The sequence below is a fragment of the Epinephelus lanceolatus genome, chromosome 3 (assembly GCF_041903045.1).
Source record: "Epinephelus lanceolatus isolate andai-2023 chromosome 3, ASM4190304v1, whole genome shotgun sequence".
Classification (NCBI taxonomy): domain Eukaryota; kingdom Metazoa; phylum Chordata; class Actinopteri; order Perciformes; family Serranidae; genus Epinephelus; species Epinephelus lanceolatus.
In genome coordinates, this window is record NC_135736.1 from 11,367,659 (window position 1) to 11,382,869 (window position 15,211).

The following is a 15,211-nucleotide window of genomic DNA, read 5'->3' on the forward strand; positions in this document are numbered from 1 at the left end:
ATGTTCATCCCTCCAGCAGAGTTGAGAGACTGCCAAAAATCTGTGTCAAGCAGCCTGGAAGCTGCGCTGGAGGCTAATATTGGCCCGGCACCTTTAAGCTGCCCCAATCAATAATGATAGCGATATCGCTTATAGTGAATTATTACCAGACTCTGTGGTTGCTCTCGGCTCTGCTGAGCATTTTGAAGTCTTTCAGTTCATTGTTTTGTTTTATGGCCCATTTTACACAACATGCTCAGCACCAAACAGCAGACAGACACAGTTAGAGGTTAAATGGTAAACATGGTGGAGTATTTAGTAGCTGAAGAGCCAGGTATTTCCCTCAGAAGATGAGACCTAAACAGAGCTAAAAGGAGAGTCAATATTGGACGTCCATCCAGACAGAGAGCTACAGGTTCTGACCTACATGGAGCAGAGGCATTTCTCAAAACTTCAGGCAAGGAATTTAAACATGATAGAAACTGCATTTGGAATTTAATTTCACAGTCTGTGAGTGCTGTTGGTGTTTTCAAATGCATACCTACAGACTGTAAAAAAAAGATGGCATCATTTGCGCTGTAGTTACCACCAACTCTGAAGACACTAATAATTTTACTGTATCTACATGTGGCTATCAGCGCTGATCTTTGTGAATTGGACCATTTTTGCAGTGAAGCTTATTTGCATAGACAGAGGCCGATTTTGCACTGAATGTATGTATATAACCAATTTAAATATGTACAAATAACACAGGAGCACTGAGACGCTGTTTGCTTGGCAGTGCAGTTGGGGGTGGGTTTCATTCTGTGCAAGTGCTTTGAGAATTAAAGGCCGTCCACACCAAGAACGATAACTAGAACGATAACTATAAATTTAAATGGTCAACAATAGCATTGTGTAAACAGTGGCACCAAGCACGTGCTGCGCACTCCACCTGTGATGCCCTGTAAATTTCTGATGGATTTTGGTTGGCTGTCAGTATTTCTATTGTTCATCAAATTCCTGTGAAAGTAATCCCAACAATATTACTTGCCACTGTTATCCATTATAGTTGTGGTGTTGACTCCGCCGTCCACTTGAGTTAGAGCGATTTATGAAACGTATGTCCCTGCTCTCTCTCTTCTCTGTGTTGTAAACCATGTCTAAAATGTAAATTCATATCTTGTTTTGGGGGGTTTGCCTGGTCACTCTTTGAACTTCAGTAAATTACTGACTAAAGCAGGTTGGGAAAAGGTGAGTGCAAACCAAATAACCAAAAGAGCATACAGTGGAATACAACAGATACTAAACAACAGAGTTAGAGCATCCACAGATGGGTGTCTGTACCCTCCTCTCTCCCCCCTGCTGCTTCTGTCACATGTTGCAGGAATACAAGTAGCAGAACTCTAATGTGACCTTTGCTAGTGATAAATATGTGGCTGTCTGCTGGAGTATAGAGTAAAGAGCAGCACTCCTATTTAATCTTTTTTTTCTTACAGTACAAATGCTTTGGGCAAGATGCCCTTTTACAGCATTCATTTAAGATAACAATGTTATAAAGCATAGTGGCTGCAAGAGACTTCTGGCTTTATGGGGAAATTAGATTGCTCTGCCCTGGTGGGCTTTCATTCTGTTACTGCCTTTAATAGTTGAGCTGACTCTATAACCCTAAAAAGGGGAGTTAGAGCGGACGAATGAATTTTCTGGACTTCCCACATTTCAATTATTCATCATTCAGACGGAGAAATCAGAATGAGAACAAAGCAGGGAAAATGGAAGGAGTAAAGAAGAAACAGATGAGTGATGAGTTATCAAAAGATGAAGAGATTTACTGAGACTGAAAAAAATAAGCTCTAAGAAAAAGTCACAGAAATGAGGCAGGTAGGCTTTCCTGTAATTTGCGGTTTAAAACACTCCACCTGAAAGTGAATCACTGGTCGAGTTGAGCTGCTGGAGATGTGATGAATCATGAATCAAAAGCTAAGAATATGTTCTGCAGTGAAGCTTGAGCAGCGTGTGCTCAAGTGATTCAGCTTTTGATTGAGGAAGAGCAGCAATGAAAGTGTGGATTTGAGAGACTACAGGTTAAGGAGGGAGCGAAATGAAAGATGATTGCAGGCACGAAGAAAAGAAGAAAAAGAGAAGTGTGGGTTTGACACCGAAGGAAAATCAGAGGAATGTACTGTGTGTACTTCCAGTCTCTTCACCTTTTTTTTGGTCTTGTTCTTTTATTCCTCTCCCCTCCCTCACCCTTCCCCCTTCTCCTCTTTTGAAAGCTGCTGCAAGGGATGGTGTTAAGCCACTTCCATCCCTCCGTCCAAAGCTAATGCATTTCCCTTAAATATTTCAATATGCTCCTCCTCTGTTCTGCAAGGTTGAGTACAAGCTCTCCCTCAGCTGGCGCCCACAGAGGCGCACTGCCACTGATAAAACCCTGCCAGGGGTTTGATGTCTCAGAGTGCTCAGAGAAGTGCTGAAGACTGGCATAAAAAAGAGGGAGAGATAAGGGAGGATGTGGGAGGACTGCAAGACGGGGATATAGATTATTGATCGAGGAAGATACATCAAATAACCAATGGGTGTTGTGTGACCGTGCATTTTTTTATTTTTACGTGTGCATTTACAGCACTTCCTGCGCAGATGTAGAACAGCAGGCTGGCTGATGCAACATGGAGCAAACTTGTGTTGCTCGTCAGATGTGGTTCTGCTCTGCGAAATCTGGCCTGACAGGCTCTCCAGTGAAGCACACAGACAAGCACAAAAGGCCTAGGAGCAAAGCCGATCCACACGTGGAAATAATACCTGAAAAATCAATTTCAAGCTTTACGAGCTGTTGTGTAAGACAATAAAACTTGTGTATATCTGTGTGTACTTTCTTTAAAAAATTGTACAAAGACACATCCAGCATTGGCAGCAGGAGCAGCGAGTGAAGCCTTTATGGTTCAATAATTTCAGTTCTTCATTACAGTCTATACCTGCGTTCTCTGATCCTTTACTTCCTCTCCGTCTTTCTCTCCATCCCTCCATCGCCCCATCACTCCTGCCATTATATGTATTTCACGGCAGCCGTCATGGGGCCGGACCTAGAGGAAATTAAAAATCTTTGTTGCTTTGTTGCTCTCCCCTGTGGGTGAGCGGACGTCAATAAAGTCTTGTATTATGGGTTGCTGCGTACACTCACACGAGAGACGTACTGTACTTAAGATAAAACAGCATACACACTTACATTCACACATGCTGCACTGTAGGCTATACATTTACTCAGGGTGACAAATACGCATACAGACAGTATATCAATTAACCTTGGGGTCAGTCAATGATGTGTGTGTGTGTGTGTGTGTGTGTGTGTGTGTGTGTGTGTGTGAGACCCAAGTTGCTATCATCTGTCTGGTATCGATGGAAACTATAACGAAGACAAATATTGATGTGCTCTTTGTTCTCATATATGTTCTAGTTGCAGAACCAGTAACCGTAAAAGCCTCATCCTGACCAGTACGTCGCCCACCCTGCCACGGCCGCACTCTCCACTGCCTGGACACATAGGTCAGTGTATAAAAGTTAAACACATGATACAGTGGAAGAATAAACAGTATACCAGTCACATTATTTTAAGTTTTTTTTTCTTCAAGTTTGAGTTTTTTCTCATCTGAAAATTACAGAGCTAAATACAGTATAAATTGACAGTGTATTTTTGCAGCAGGAAATAAAACAGCTTTTGGGTTCATTAGGACATACAATCTGGATGAAAGTAGGTTTGAACTGATCCTCCTCTGTACATAAAATCTTTCCATTTGAGTTTTTGTGTTTTTGTGTCAGCCACTGTAGTTAGAACCCCTTCGCAACTTCGCAACAAACAGCACAAAATACTGATATGTAACGTGAAACTGCTTTATTCAGTGTATTTACCAGTTTTTATCACCTGGTCTGTTTGTTTTGAAGAGGAAGAGACCTCTGCAGATAAGTAAGCTCCCAGTAAAGACCTCCTAAAGAGCGAACACTGATGAAATCCTAACTGTGATTTCATGCTTGGCACATGGGAGAAGTTTCAGCTGTAATCAATCTGCAATCCTCACCACTAGATTCCACTATATCCTACACACTGCTACTTTAAAGATCAATTAAAAGTCTCCTTTAATTATTATATTCTCACTTTGCTGCAGTAATGTAGATGTCTACTCGAGGATGGGTCAGTACCATAGAATGTATAAACAGATGGGCGATGTGTCTCCAATTCTTCCCACTGTAAAGTGAAGCCAAACCCAGGATATGGGTGCTGCTGTCTGGTGCTGGTGAGGTCATTTGGAGTCAGAGTCTGCACAGTAGCGATCGGGATGTGGAGCTGCGGTATCATCTGCCTGACCCAACTGCAGGCAGCAACACTGAACGCGAACATGCCTGTTGTCACACACAGCTGTCGAACATGACGTCAAACTCCTTGGAAAATATTTGGCATGTACTTAGATCTTTTCTTTGGCCCATGTTTATGATCCATGCTACTGCCAGCCACTATAATGGCTATGGTGCTGTTTTGGCTTCACTTTTGGGGAGTTGTCATGCCGCCCACCTTTACATGTAGTCATTGGTCAGGACTCTGTGACATCACTAATGCAGTGGCCTTAAGGACGGTCAAGAGTGCCATAAGATCAGCAAGCTACAAATGTCCGAGTCACTGTATTCAAAGCTCACAGTAGCCAGTTGTCATAGTAACGCAATAATCTTCTTTGCATGTGAGGTATTGAGATGCACAGCAATGACAAATGCTGACAATGACAGGCAAGATTTCTCACTTTATACAGAGCTCTAACTCAAACAAATGCTGATTCATCTTCAGCCCTCAGCACACTGAGGCAAATGAACCTGGGTGCCATGAAAAAAAAATCACTCTGGACATTATACTGTTGTATAAAAATGTTTTGGCACTACACTACACTAGAGATCAGCAAGAGCAAGATTTTCAACTGGTGTTGCTCTTTCACTTAATGTTTAATTTATTAATACCGTGGTTTCATACTGTAGGACAGAATTAAGGATAAAATACACTGTTATTGTAGGTGTCACATTGAATATACACAGAATTCAATGTTTCCTCAAACGTGAGGCTTAATAAATTAAATGGAAATGACTTTTTTATATATTATCCTGCCTAGTAACCCACATTGTATGTATTTTTTGTGTTCTGTCCATATATATTTTAACAGGAAGTAGTCCGTTGGACAGCCCGCGCAACTTCTCACCAAGCGGACCTGCCCACTTTTCCTTCGCCTCCTCTCGCAGGTTGGCATCCCTCCTTTATTCACACAATAAGTCACACATACACCGTTACAAGAGCGGTGCGAAATAGTTGAGTGAAATTGCTGGTGGGATTATTTTTACACTCACTCACATACACAGTGAAACTCTTCAGGGAACACACCTACTCACACACACAAACATGCAAAATGGAACTGCATGCCACAGCCCTGACTTTGTCCCATGCTGCTCCAACCAAGTGTCCGTGTGACAGAGGGTTGACAGCGGGCTCAGATGAATGAAGCGAGGTGCCAGGATTTTGCCCAAACGTGTATCCCTCATCACTCACTCAGACGTAGTGTCAGACATGGCTGGAGACGGCCTGAGGGGAGAGAGGAATAGAATGAACAAAAGTATAATTGGATAGAAAGGAAGTGAAGGTGGTGGGATTGCTTTAGTATAACTGTGTTGTCTCGAGGGACTAAAATAGAAACCGATATTGGAGTTCTGGCAGGGGAAAGTGATAGAGAAAACAGTTCTTGATTCTAACATATGTTCTCCCTTTTCCACTTTTACTTATTTTTTCCTCAGGGCTGATGGTCGTAGATGGTCCTTGGCTTCTCTGCCTTCCTCAGGATATGGCACCAATACACCCAGTTCAACGGTGAGTTTAAGAGGAAGTAGACAGCCACATACCCAGAGCTCTTATGCAATAATCCTATTTTTCATTTATTTTTCAGTGTTGTGGCACATTTTGTCCTCCTAAGGACAAAGAATAGTAATCAAAGATTTCCTAAACTACCAATCATATACTGATTTCCAATCCGATACCATTGTTTTGTTTAACCAAATTTAAATTCTGTGTACCTCACTGTGTGAAAACCATTGTAATAATTTTTATATGAGGCAATGTGAGGCAACCCAGTCACCAGAATAAATGTTGGCAATGTATGTTTCTGCAAACAAGAGATATGTGACATTTGTACGTTTCATATGTGGCGGAGATGTTGAAACTTTGTGTTTCTTTATGTTTCAATTTTATGTTGTGACAAGGCTGTGGTTAACATGTGGTTATATTAGGCACATTATTATATAGGCACAAAACTCACTTAGAGTTAGGCTTTGGAAAACATCGTGTTTTCTTTTGTCACTATAAACACACCTGCTTTTGCTGTTCTCCAACAGTGGTCTACTCCTGTCTGCTGCTTGTCAGCTGTCTCATGAAGGTGTCACACCATCCACCATCCCCTCATCTTCCTGATGAGGAAGTCAGATCACACACGTGTAATCTGAACAACATCATACATATGAAATGTACAAATGATATACATTTGTCGTTGGCAGAAAAGTACACTGCCAACATTTGATCCTGGTGACTGGGCTATATGAGGACTATGATTGCTGTGCCACTAAAACAATGACTCAATGACTCACTGTGACTAAATGACTGTAACTGACTGCTGAAACACTGATTAACTGTAATCAATGTGGCTCTGTTAAGTCGCAGCCAGTATGCAAACCATTTGTAACAGCGCTGAAGGTACATTCTCTAGTCAACGTTTGATGGACCTATCAATATATATTTGTAGCCTTTATGACAGATATTTCAGAGCAGTGATCATCAATATGTCCACATGAGGCGTCTTCGGCTCAGGTGGTGGAGCAGGTTGGCCATTAATTATGAGGTTGCGGCTCAGTTCCTGTCGCTGAAGTATCCTTGAGCAAGACATTGATTGAACCCCAAATTGTTCCAAGTGTATGTGTGTGCAGGGTTTCCCACACATTCATTTATTTGTGGTGGACCGCCACAATATCAGCACTCGCTGCCACACAGATTTTCTGTGCCTTTATTTATTAGAACAACAGCCCTCTTAATTAAACCTACTGTCGATGAAACTGGTTGAATTCCCATGAAAAGCATTCTCCCCACGGTCCGGTGCTGTGTTACAGGTTGCTTTCCTCCACCTCTGCAGCAGCTACTCCTCTAATACATTGATCTGATTTGATCAGCTCTGATCGATTCAACCTCAGACTGATCGAAAGAAAGACTTGAATGTGATGATAAAACATCACATTGAGAGTTGTTTCTTAATTCTCCTCTCCACAACTCAAACTAAACAAACTGCAGCTGAGAAAAAAATCATGACGAGTTCCACCTGAGCTGCATTCAAAACCTCCAAACTTAGAGAGGAGACACTGAATGATCACGAAGGGACACACACAAAAAAAGTTTGCTCAGCCTCCCCCTCCCCCACATCAGCTACCAATACACGTAGAACCTGTTTATGTGGGAAAAACTGGTATGTGAAAGAAAGTGAGTTGCTTGGCACAAAAGCATCTGCCAAATCAATGTTATGTAACATTTTGAGAGCCTGCATCAGAGTAGGTGTATGTTTTCTTTAAGTTCTCTACCAACATAACTGTACACCACAGACGTGACTGCAGCAGCAGCAACTTTTCCTTCATCTATCGTGTATTATTGCAGCAGCAGCCACTGCACCTTATGCTTCCTCAAATGTAGGATAGAGCTGACTAAGTGTGTCCATGTAACACAAAACTTGTGACTGACAAACAGGACACCAAAGTGTTGCAGCAGTCTCCTGAAAAGTCCCCTGAAGTGAAAAAACAAGGCCTCTGGTGACTGTTGCACAGTTTTCACAGAGAGCCTCTTTCATGTTTCCCCTCTCCATGGCGTGACAAGTAAAACCTCATAAGGATCAAACACTTCCTTTCATTTCCAGTTTTACCAGAGAAACAGGAGAAAAGAAACACTTAAGTATGGGTCTGCTTTTTCTTCTCTTGAAAAATCAACACCCAAAACTCCATTGCTAAATTGATGAGGTGGGTTTTTGTATCCCTTTCATGAATATGTATCTCACTGAAAGAACCTATTTGCATATATTTTTCATGCATAAAATCTGCTTTAAATTCATGTTCTAAAAGTTGCATGTTCTACTTTGGTCTGGCTCCGCTTTGAAATGATTACACGCCACACTTGCAGCTAAATGCCATGCATACACAAACACATACACGCCCCTGTGCTCTCTGACTTTGTACTCGCTGCTGTGAGTCTCAGCCGATTATTTAAAAGCATTCGAGCACAGAAGAACATGCATCACATGTAAACCAGAACTAAAAATAACTCATCAGTTGCTAAGATATGATCGACCTGATTTTTCTGCAGCTGATGACTTGGCCTTCCTGAAAAAAGTGGAACAAGGATAATGGAAATGAAATGTAACCAATCTGTAAGTCTTCCCTGTTCCAGTAACTATTTCTCCATCCATCACTTTATCTCCAGAGAAGCTGAGGTGGATGGTTAAGAGGGGCAACAGAGACAAATAAAATAGAGTGTAGGTGGAAGTGAAGCTTGTTTTGAAGCAAATATAGGGACAACAACAATGTTCACTTCTGTCTGAGTGGAGCGTGAGAGACTACTCAGAGAAATGAACCCTGCCGAGGCCCATTTGGCAAATAGTCCATTTGAGAAATGGACCTTAATGTGTATGACGCTCAGGTGGAGGCAAGGTGTTGACTCATAATCCACCCCCTGTACACTTCTGTGCCATCTCAAACACAATCACTTCCTCTGTGTCTTTGCTGCTTTTCACACATCATTTCTCTCGTTGACTTCCTCTTCACAGCAGCACCTGTAGAGAGACATACAGTACACTGCAGGAGACTCATTGATCTCTTTTTACCAGTAGATGAGTTTGAAGATGGTTTCTCAGTCTCCATGCTCCTCTCCACCTCTATCACCTCCATCACTCCTCTGCCCCCCTCCATCCCGTCAGGTTTCAGTGCTCTGCTAGTTCTTACATGGGCCATTACTCGCTTGATTAGTTACAGCAGGACCCTTGCATACTGAACAGAGCAGATGAAAGGAGGAGATGTGTGTGTGTGTGTGTGTGTGTGTGTGCGTGTGTGTGTGTGTGTGTGTGTGTGTGTGGGAGTTTCATGTATGAAGAAGTAGATAAGAACCAAATTTATGCAGGAAAGCTGCAGAATAGTGAACAGTTAAAAGTGGAGGCCACACAGGATAGAAGATAGATAAAGTACAACGGATTAAACCTTAGGGGTGAAAAAGCCTGTCAACTGTTGGCACAACTCAGTTCTAATTTCCCTTTGTTGGAAATCTGTGGTGTTGGACGCTGCAGCTGATCAGGCTGTTCTGACAATGCTTCACCACAAAACCACAATATTTTATGATGAATTTAGGTTATTAAATAAACTAAATTCATCATCCAACTAAAACGGACAACAAATCATCATATAACAGTTCATATAATAACTTACAAAAGTGCACATAGAGCGGTTTATATGGTATTTTTCAGACGCCCCTTGAAATATCAAGTTTACTTGATTTTACACGGTTCCAAACACTAGTCTACTACAGGAAAATCCTGTGTTTTGTGACCCATTGACACCCCAACCTGTCTCTTTATGCTGACGACTTCTTTCTTCACTTTCATCAGTGCATTGGTCACATGATTGCAGCCCTCCCGATTACGCGGGTTATACACTGGTTTGTGATTACGTGGGCTGTATACCAATTCTGGTGTAATAATTTTCGTAGGCATATGTACAAACACTGCATGAGAACAAAAGCTTGCTCAGGACCCAAGGAAGTGCAGTGCTGAGTACAAGGGTGTTTGGATGAGCCATTCTCAAAAACCTTCAAACAATAATACAATAGGCTGTGTAAAAATAATTTACACAGCCACATCACCCAATGGTTTGTGAACGCTCATTTTGAAGCTTCAAGTCTGACATTTTGACTGTTGCCATCTTGGATTTTTGGAGGCAGAAGTGATCACATTTGGATGAGAGGGTGGGGCTGTTGAAGAGTAAGGGGTGGATTTGACTCATACACTGTGGTGATGCCTCGCAGACAGCCTGTGACTCAAAGTCACAGGCTCAAACATGTATTGTTAAGTGTTAATAAAATGAAAACAGGTGAATTATATAAAAATCCGACCCCAGCACAGTTGTCATGGTGAGGTAAATTAGCAAGACAGAACAAAAACTTTTTTTTAACCAGGCTGTGAGCATGTTTATTTCTGCTGTAAACATTCTCTCTGTGGGAATCGACTTGGATTTGGAGCCAGCCTCAAGTGGCCTTAAAGGAACTGTAGTTTTTGGCACTTCCACACTGGCTTAATTTTCGAGCCCCAGAGTTTGTCCCTTTAGCAATAATGGAAGCCAAGCAATCAGCTTGTTTTGAGCAGGCATGTTTTGAATGGGCCCTGCACGAGTCAGCTGACCTGTGTGAACTGTAGGTCTGATAAACAAAGGAACAACTTCCATCATTCATCAGACAGGCGTTTCTTTTATGATCTCTCTTTCCCTCTTTTTTCTTGAAAGTCTGTCTGTTCTACATGAAACACATTTTCTATTGCTGTCATTTTCATCAGATCACATGCAACACTGAAAATCCCTGTGTGCCAAGGAGAAGCTAAAACCTCCATCCAATCTTTTCTACAAGTAATGAGACACTCCCATCATAACCTTTATTGTTAAATAATGGATTTGCAAATAGAAATGCAGATGCAAATAATTATTGAATATGCTTTTTAAAAAACATGTTACATCTGCAGAAATGGCTCTTAAACATTCAGTGTCTGGGCAGTGAGGTCCATTTACAGACTGTGACTAGATCTCTCACATCTTTTGTCATGTGGGAGGAAACAAGAAAAAGTTTAATAGTGCTAGAAATGGTGACTTTACATCCTTATTTTGTTATTAGTGCATATACATGTACTAAAAATACATTTACATAAAGATGCCTTTTGATGCCTTTTGTGTAGGCTTATATATAAAAAAGGCATCAGAAGACAACAGAGGTGATCCAGCTGTGGCACCATCATCGTAAAACTGACTTCAGATGATGACGGTTGTCTAAAAAACATGTTTCCTCGCGTCCTATTTCCTCACATGTTTTCCTTGCATCTCTCATCACATATTCAGTGACAAGGACGAAGACGCAAGAGAAAGAAATCTAGATGCAATTAAGTGAATTGAGATTCACCCTGTGACTGCATGAAAGGAGACACATATGAGACAGTTTTTCATCTATGATAACCATCATATCCAGTGGCATTTTCCTCAGTCTCCGAGCTCTTTGTTACTCTGGGGAGCTTCTTAATTGATTCTGTTGACTGGACTTGCTGCATTCACAACATCGTAATTTCACTGCTTTTTCTGCAGCTTGCAAGTGGCTGAGACCTGAATGGAGCTTCTAATGGATTTTTATAGGAGAAATCGTTGTGTGGCCAAAGCCAGCCATGGTGTCCCATTGGGAGATGTGTTCATTAATCCTCCCATTGATCCAGGCTGGTTTTTTCCCTCTTGCACTGAAGAAAAGTCTTTTGTTTAAAACCGAATAGCGCTGCCATTAACCCCCTGAGGCAGCAAACGCTTAAGGCAGCAGTCAACTTTTAGGTGGAGGGACTCTTTCATTCCTTGCAGTCTTTTTGCTCTGGTGTTCAGTCCACATTATTCTGTTTTGTTTCCTCCTACACTAACTCCTTCTGGATATTTTTCTTGTTTCTCCACCTCTCTCTTTTCCTTCCTTGTTCTTTTAAGTTAGTTGCTTCTTTGTTTTAGTTCATTCCACCCACTCATATCATAGTACGACTTGTGCTTTCTTCTTTCTCTCCTCTTCTGTAATTGTCACCACATCGGTGAAGGTGCTCTTGCCATTTGTTGTTCAGTATCTTCCCTCCATCACTGGATATCTATTTTAAACTACTGATATTGCAGCAGAAGCTTTTCAAAGAAATCTAACAAAGAGCAGCTCCTAGTTTAACCTTATCTCTTCTTCATGTCTCTCTACAGTCATCCAGCTCATCCCAGGAGCGCCTGCACCAGCTGCCCTTCCAGCCAACCATGGACGAGTTGCACTTCCTGTCCAAGCACTTTGGCAGCACAGAGAGCATCACGGACGATGACGGGGGCCGACGCTCGCCGCACGTCCGCCCTCGCTCTCGAAGCCTCAGGTGAGAGCGTGGCAGGTCATGGCCAAGAAGTCCAGCCATTAGGTGTTCAGTCAACTTAGATTTTGGTTTCGTACAATTCGTCCCTGAGAGCAGAAGCCTTATAAGGACTAAGGTGCTGGTTTCTTCTAACAGCAAGTAGCACTCAGTTTCTGACTCAGCAAAAACATAATTCTGTGACATTTTACTCCAGATACAAAATGTTCATGATTCATCCTTCATTCCTTATTTGTAAATAGTTGATTAATGGAGATTATCTGGTGAAGAAAAATAAGCAGAATTAATCTAAACGAATCATGTTAAGCTTTTATAAAAGAATATTAAGCCACCCTTTAAAATTATAAAAGGAAAACCTTAATTAGTGTGCAGGAACAATTTCATTCTGTCATGAAGAGTTGCAGAGAGCTCTCAGTCTCTTATTTAAAGCACAGGCCTTTTTGTTGCATTCTGTTGTATAATTCACTCACTGTGGTGTATGTAGGATTATGCATTTGTCAGGTCTGTTAAAAAGCTTCATTTTGTAGAGCTGCCATTTAATGGGAGGAGTGACTCAGTCTCTCAGCTCTCTTTTCCATTGAAGACAATATTTACCAGTATCATATGTAAGGCTTAAGTAGTGGAAGAAGTGTACAGATCCTTTACTCTGATAATGCTAATGCTAATTTTCACTCACTATGGACCAATACCACATTATGAAATACTCCATTACAAGTAAAAGCATTGTATTCAACATTCTACTAGAAAGCAAAACTACATAAATACTAGTAGCAAAATGTACAAGTATGCAGTATATTATATTTGATTATTACTTATGTGTAAACAGTGTTTTTATGTTGATAAAAATCAATTTGGAGCCAATAGTAACTGTTAAATAGTCTGAATAAGTCTGATGATAGTCAATATTTTTGTCAACAAATCCAATGAAAAGACCCCATCAATCATGAATTGATTGTACCAACAACAGGTATTGTAATGTATGCTGAAATCCATAGTGCCCAGCTGTTTTAGGAAATTACTGACCCATTTTTAAAAACTGTGAATTATTTATTTGGGTTTACGTCTTCAGTAAGAATGAATTGGCTTGTGACTGAGTGGCATAGATGGGGTTGGAAAGTACTTGGGAATAATAAATACATTATTGGTTTAGGCCTTACCATACCACTGGGTAAATAAATCTAAAGCACGTAAACTGTATAAGACTAATAAAAGTAGCCCACTGATTTGTGGACTCCTGTTTTGACGCTTCAAGTTCGGCATTTTGGCTGTCGCCATCTTGGTATTTTGGAGCCAAAAGTGATTTGGTCAAGACAAACCTAATGCTAACAGCTAGCGTGGTTAGCACGGAGCATTAACAGCTATAGTTGACTGTGATAATGCTAATGCTAATTTTCACTAGCAAAAATCAGGCCCGAACCCGTTAAAACAAAATGTTCAACTCTTAGAGGGCCTTTTAGCGGAACCAAATGATAAACAAGCCTTTTTATTCGGCAACCAAAGCATTACAATTAACTTTAATGAACTGAAAACACACTGAAATTCCTGCAGCTATGACTACACCATTAGAATCTGGGGTTGCACCATGATTAAGTTACCTAACCAATGTTGTTGCTGTGGTAGCGACTTGCCAATGGATGGCACCCCGCCTTAATAACACTTCAATGGATGAGTTTGTTTTTTTTATTGTTTTTTTTTGTACCAGGCTGTAAACATGTTTATTTGTGCTGTAAAGTTAGGCATTTTAACATGGGGATCCACGGAAATATTATTATATCAGTATCACTCCACCCTCCAGTGCTTTGCCCCTCCAGAGTGCAACAGTTTCTCTATTAGTCTCTGGTGTACACTCCCTCCAACCACACCTATTATAGCCTCCTCTCTGGATGCAACATGCCCTAACTACATACAGCACGTCACTACTTATCAGTATTCAGTTTTCATATTAAGCTCCTCAGCAGCCGCTGCCCTAGATATTATCCTATCTTGTGGCTTCACTATACAGAAAGCCTTTATTGTGCACCTTGACATCTCTCATTATTTCTATTCATATCACATCTCTCTGTGAAGCTACATTGTGTTTGCCCACAAGACACCTTTTCATAATTTCATTTTTCTTTCGTGAATGTCTAATCTAGCACTGCATGAGTTGCTTTGAGATAACAGTATTACATTTTGGGATTTTATTCTGCCACATGTTGATTTTGATTTTGCCTTTTATCTGTGTATGTGTGTGTAGGAAAGTGTAAATGTGACTGTGAACATATTTATGCTTCCCTGACGTCTGTGCCGTGTTTGGTGTGACGTGCGGGACACCAGATCCATTAGAGAAATTAAACAGAGTGTCCTGAATTTCTGATTAGCATAATATACAGACAGGATGGACACGAGGGGAAGAAGAAAATTATTTCTTCATCCAAGTGAAAACTACAGAAATGCATCTCAGGGGCTGCCTCCCCTCGCTCTCTGCTCTTTGATTTTCTCAGTCGTTGCTGTATATTACACTCCTGCTCTTTTTGTTTGTCTCTCTTCAGCCCAGGGCGCTCTCCATCCTGCTATGACAATGAAATAGTGATGATGAACCATGTCTACAAGGAGCGCTTCCCCAAGGTCAGCCTCATAGAAACAAATACACAAGTGTAAACTGAACATCCATGAACACACATCAAATACGCACTGAAACAATATGCGTGCAGTCAGTTGCCACCTTTTTAGCTACATTCAATTTAATTTAAAAAATACAGTCAATTTTTTTTTTTTCACAGCCACTCACATTAATGCTGATGTGCTCAAGCGCAGCCCACAACAATTATGGTTCACAATCACAATTTTAGGGGGTGATTTCATGAAATCACAACTACTACGGCCTCAACTATTCCAGTGGTAGAGTATGGTTTGGAACAGAAACTTGGGTCATGTTTAAAACCAGGTGGCGTCCAAGTGGCAGCATATGGCATTAAATTATGGTAAAGATGTCAACTATGGTAGGAGAAGTGTTCAAAGTGATTATAGAAACATCTACATTTAAAAATACA

The 15,211-nt window shown here is 41.0% G+C and overlaps 1 protein-coding gene across 3 annotated transcripts in view; it reads left to right on the forward strand.

Moving 5' to 3' along the window:
• The window catches only part of mast1a (microtubule associated serine/threonine kinase 1a), a 98,409-nt gene that overhangs the window by 50,394 nt on the left and 32,804 nt on the right, over nucleotides 1-15,211 (forward strand). For all 3 annotated transcript variants that reach the window (XM_033623578.2, XM_033623579.2, XM_033623580.2), the window contains 5 exons: nucleotides 3,413-3,501; nucleotides 5,157-5,232; nucleotides 5,779-5,851; nucleotides 12,025-12,185; nucleotides 14,711-14,786. In XM_033623578.2, the coding sequence (XP_033479469.2) occupies nucleotides 3,413-3,501; nucleotides 5,157-5,232; nucleotides 5,779-5,851; nucleotides 12,025-12,185; nucleotides 14,711-14,786 (475 nt within the window). The remainder of the gene's footprint in view (nucleotides 1-3,412; nucleotides 3,502-5,156; nucleotides 5,233-5,778; nucleotides 5,852-12,024; nucleotides 12,186-14,710; nucleotides 14,787-15,211) is intronic.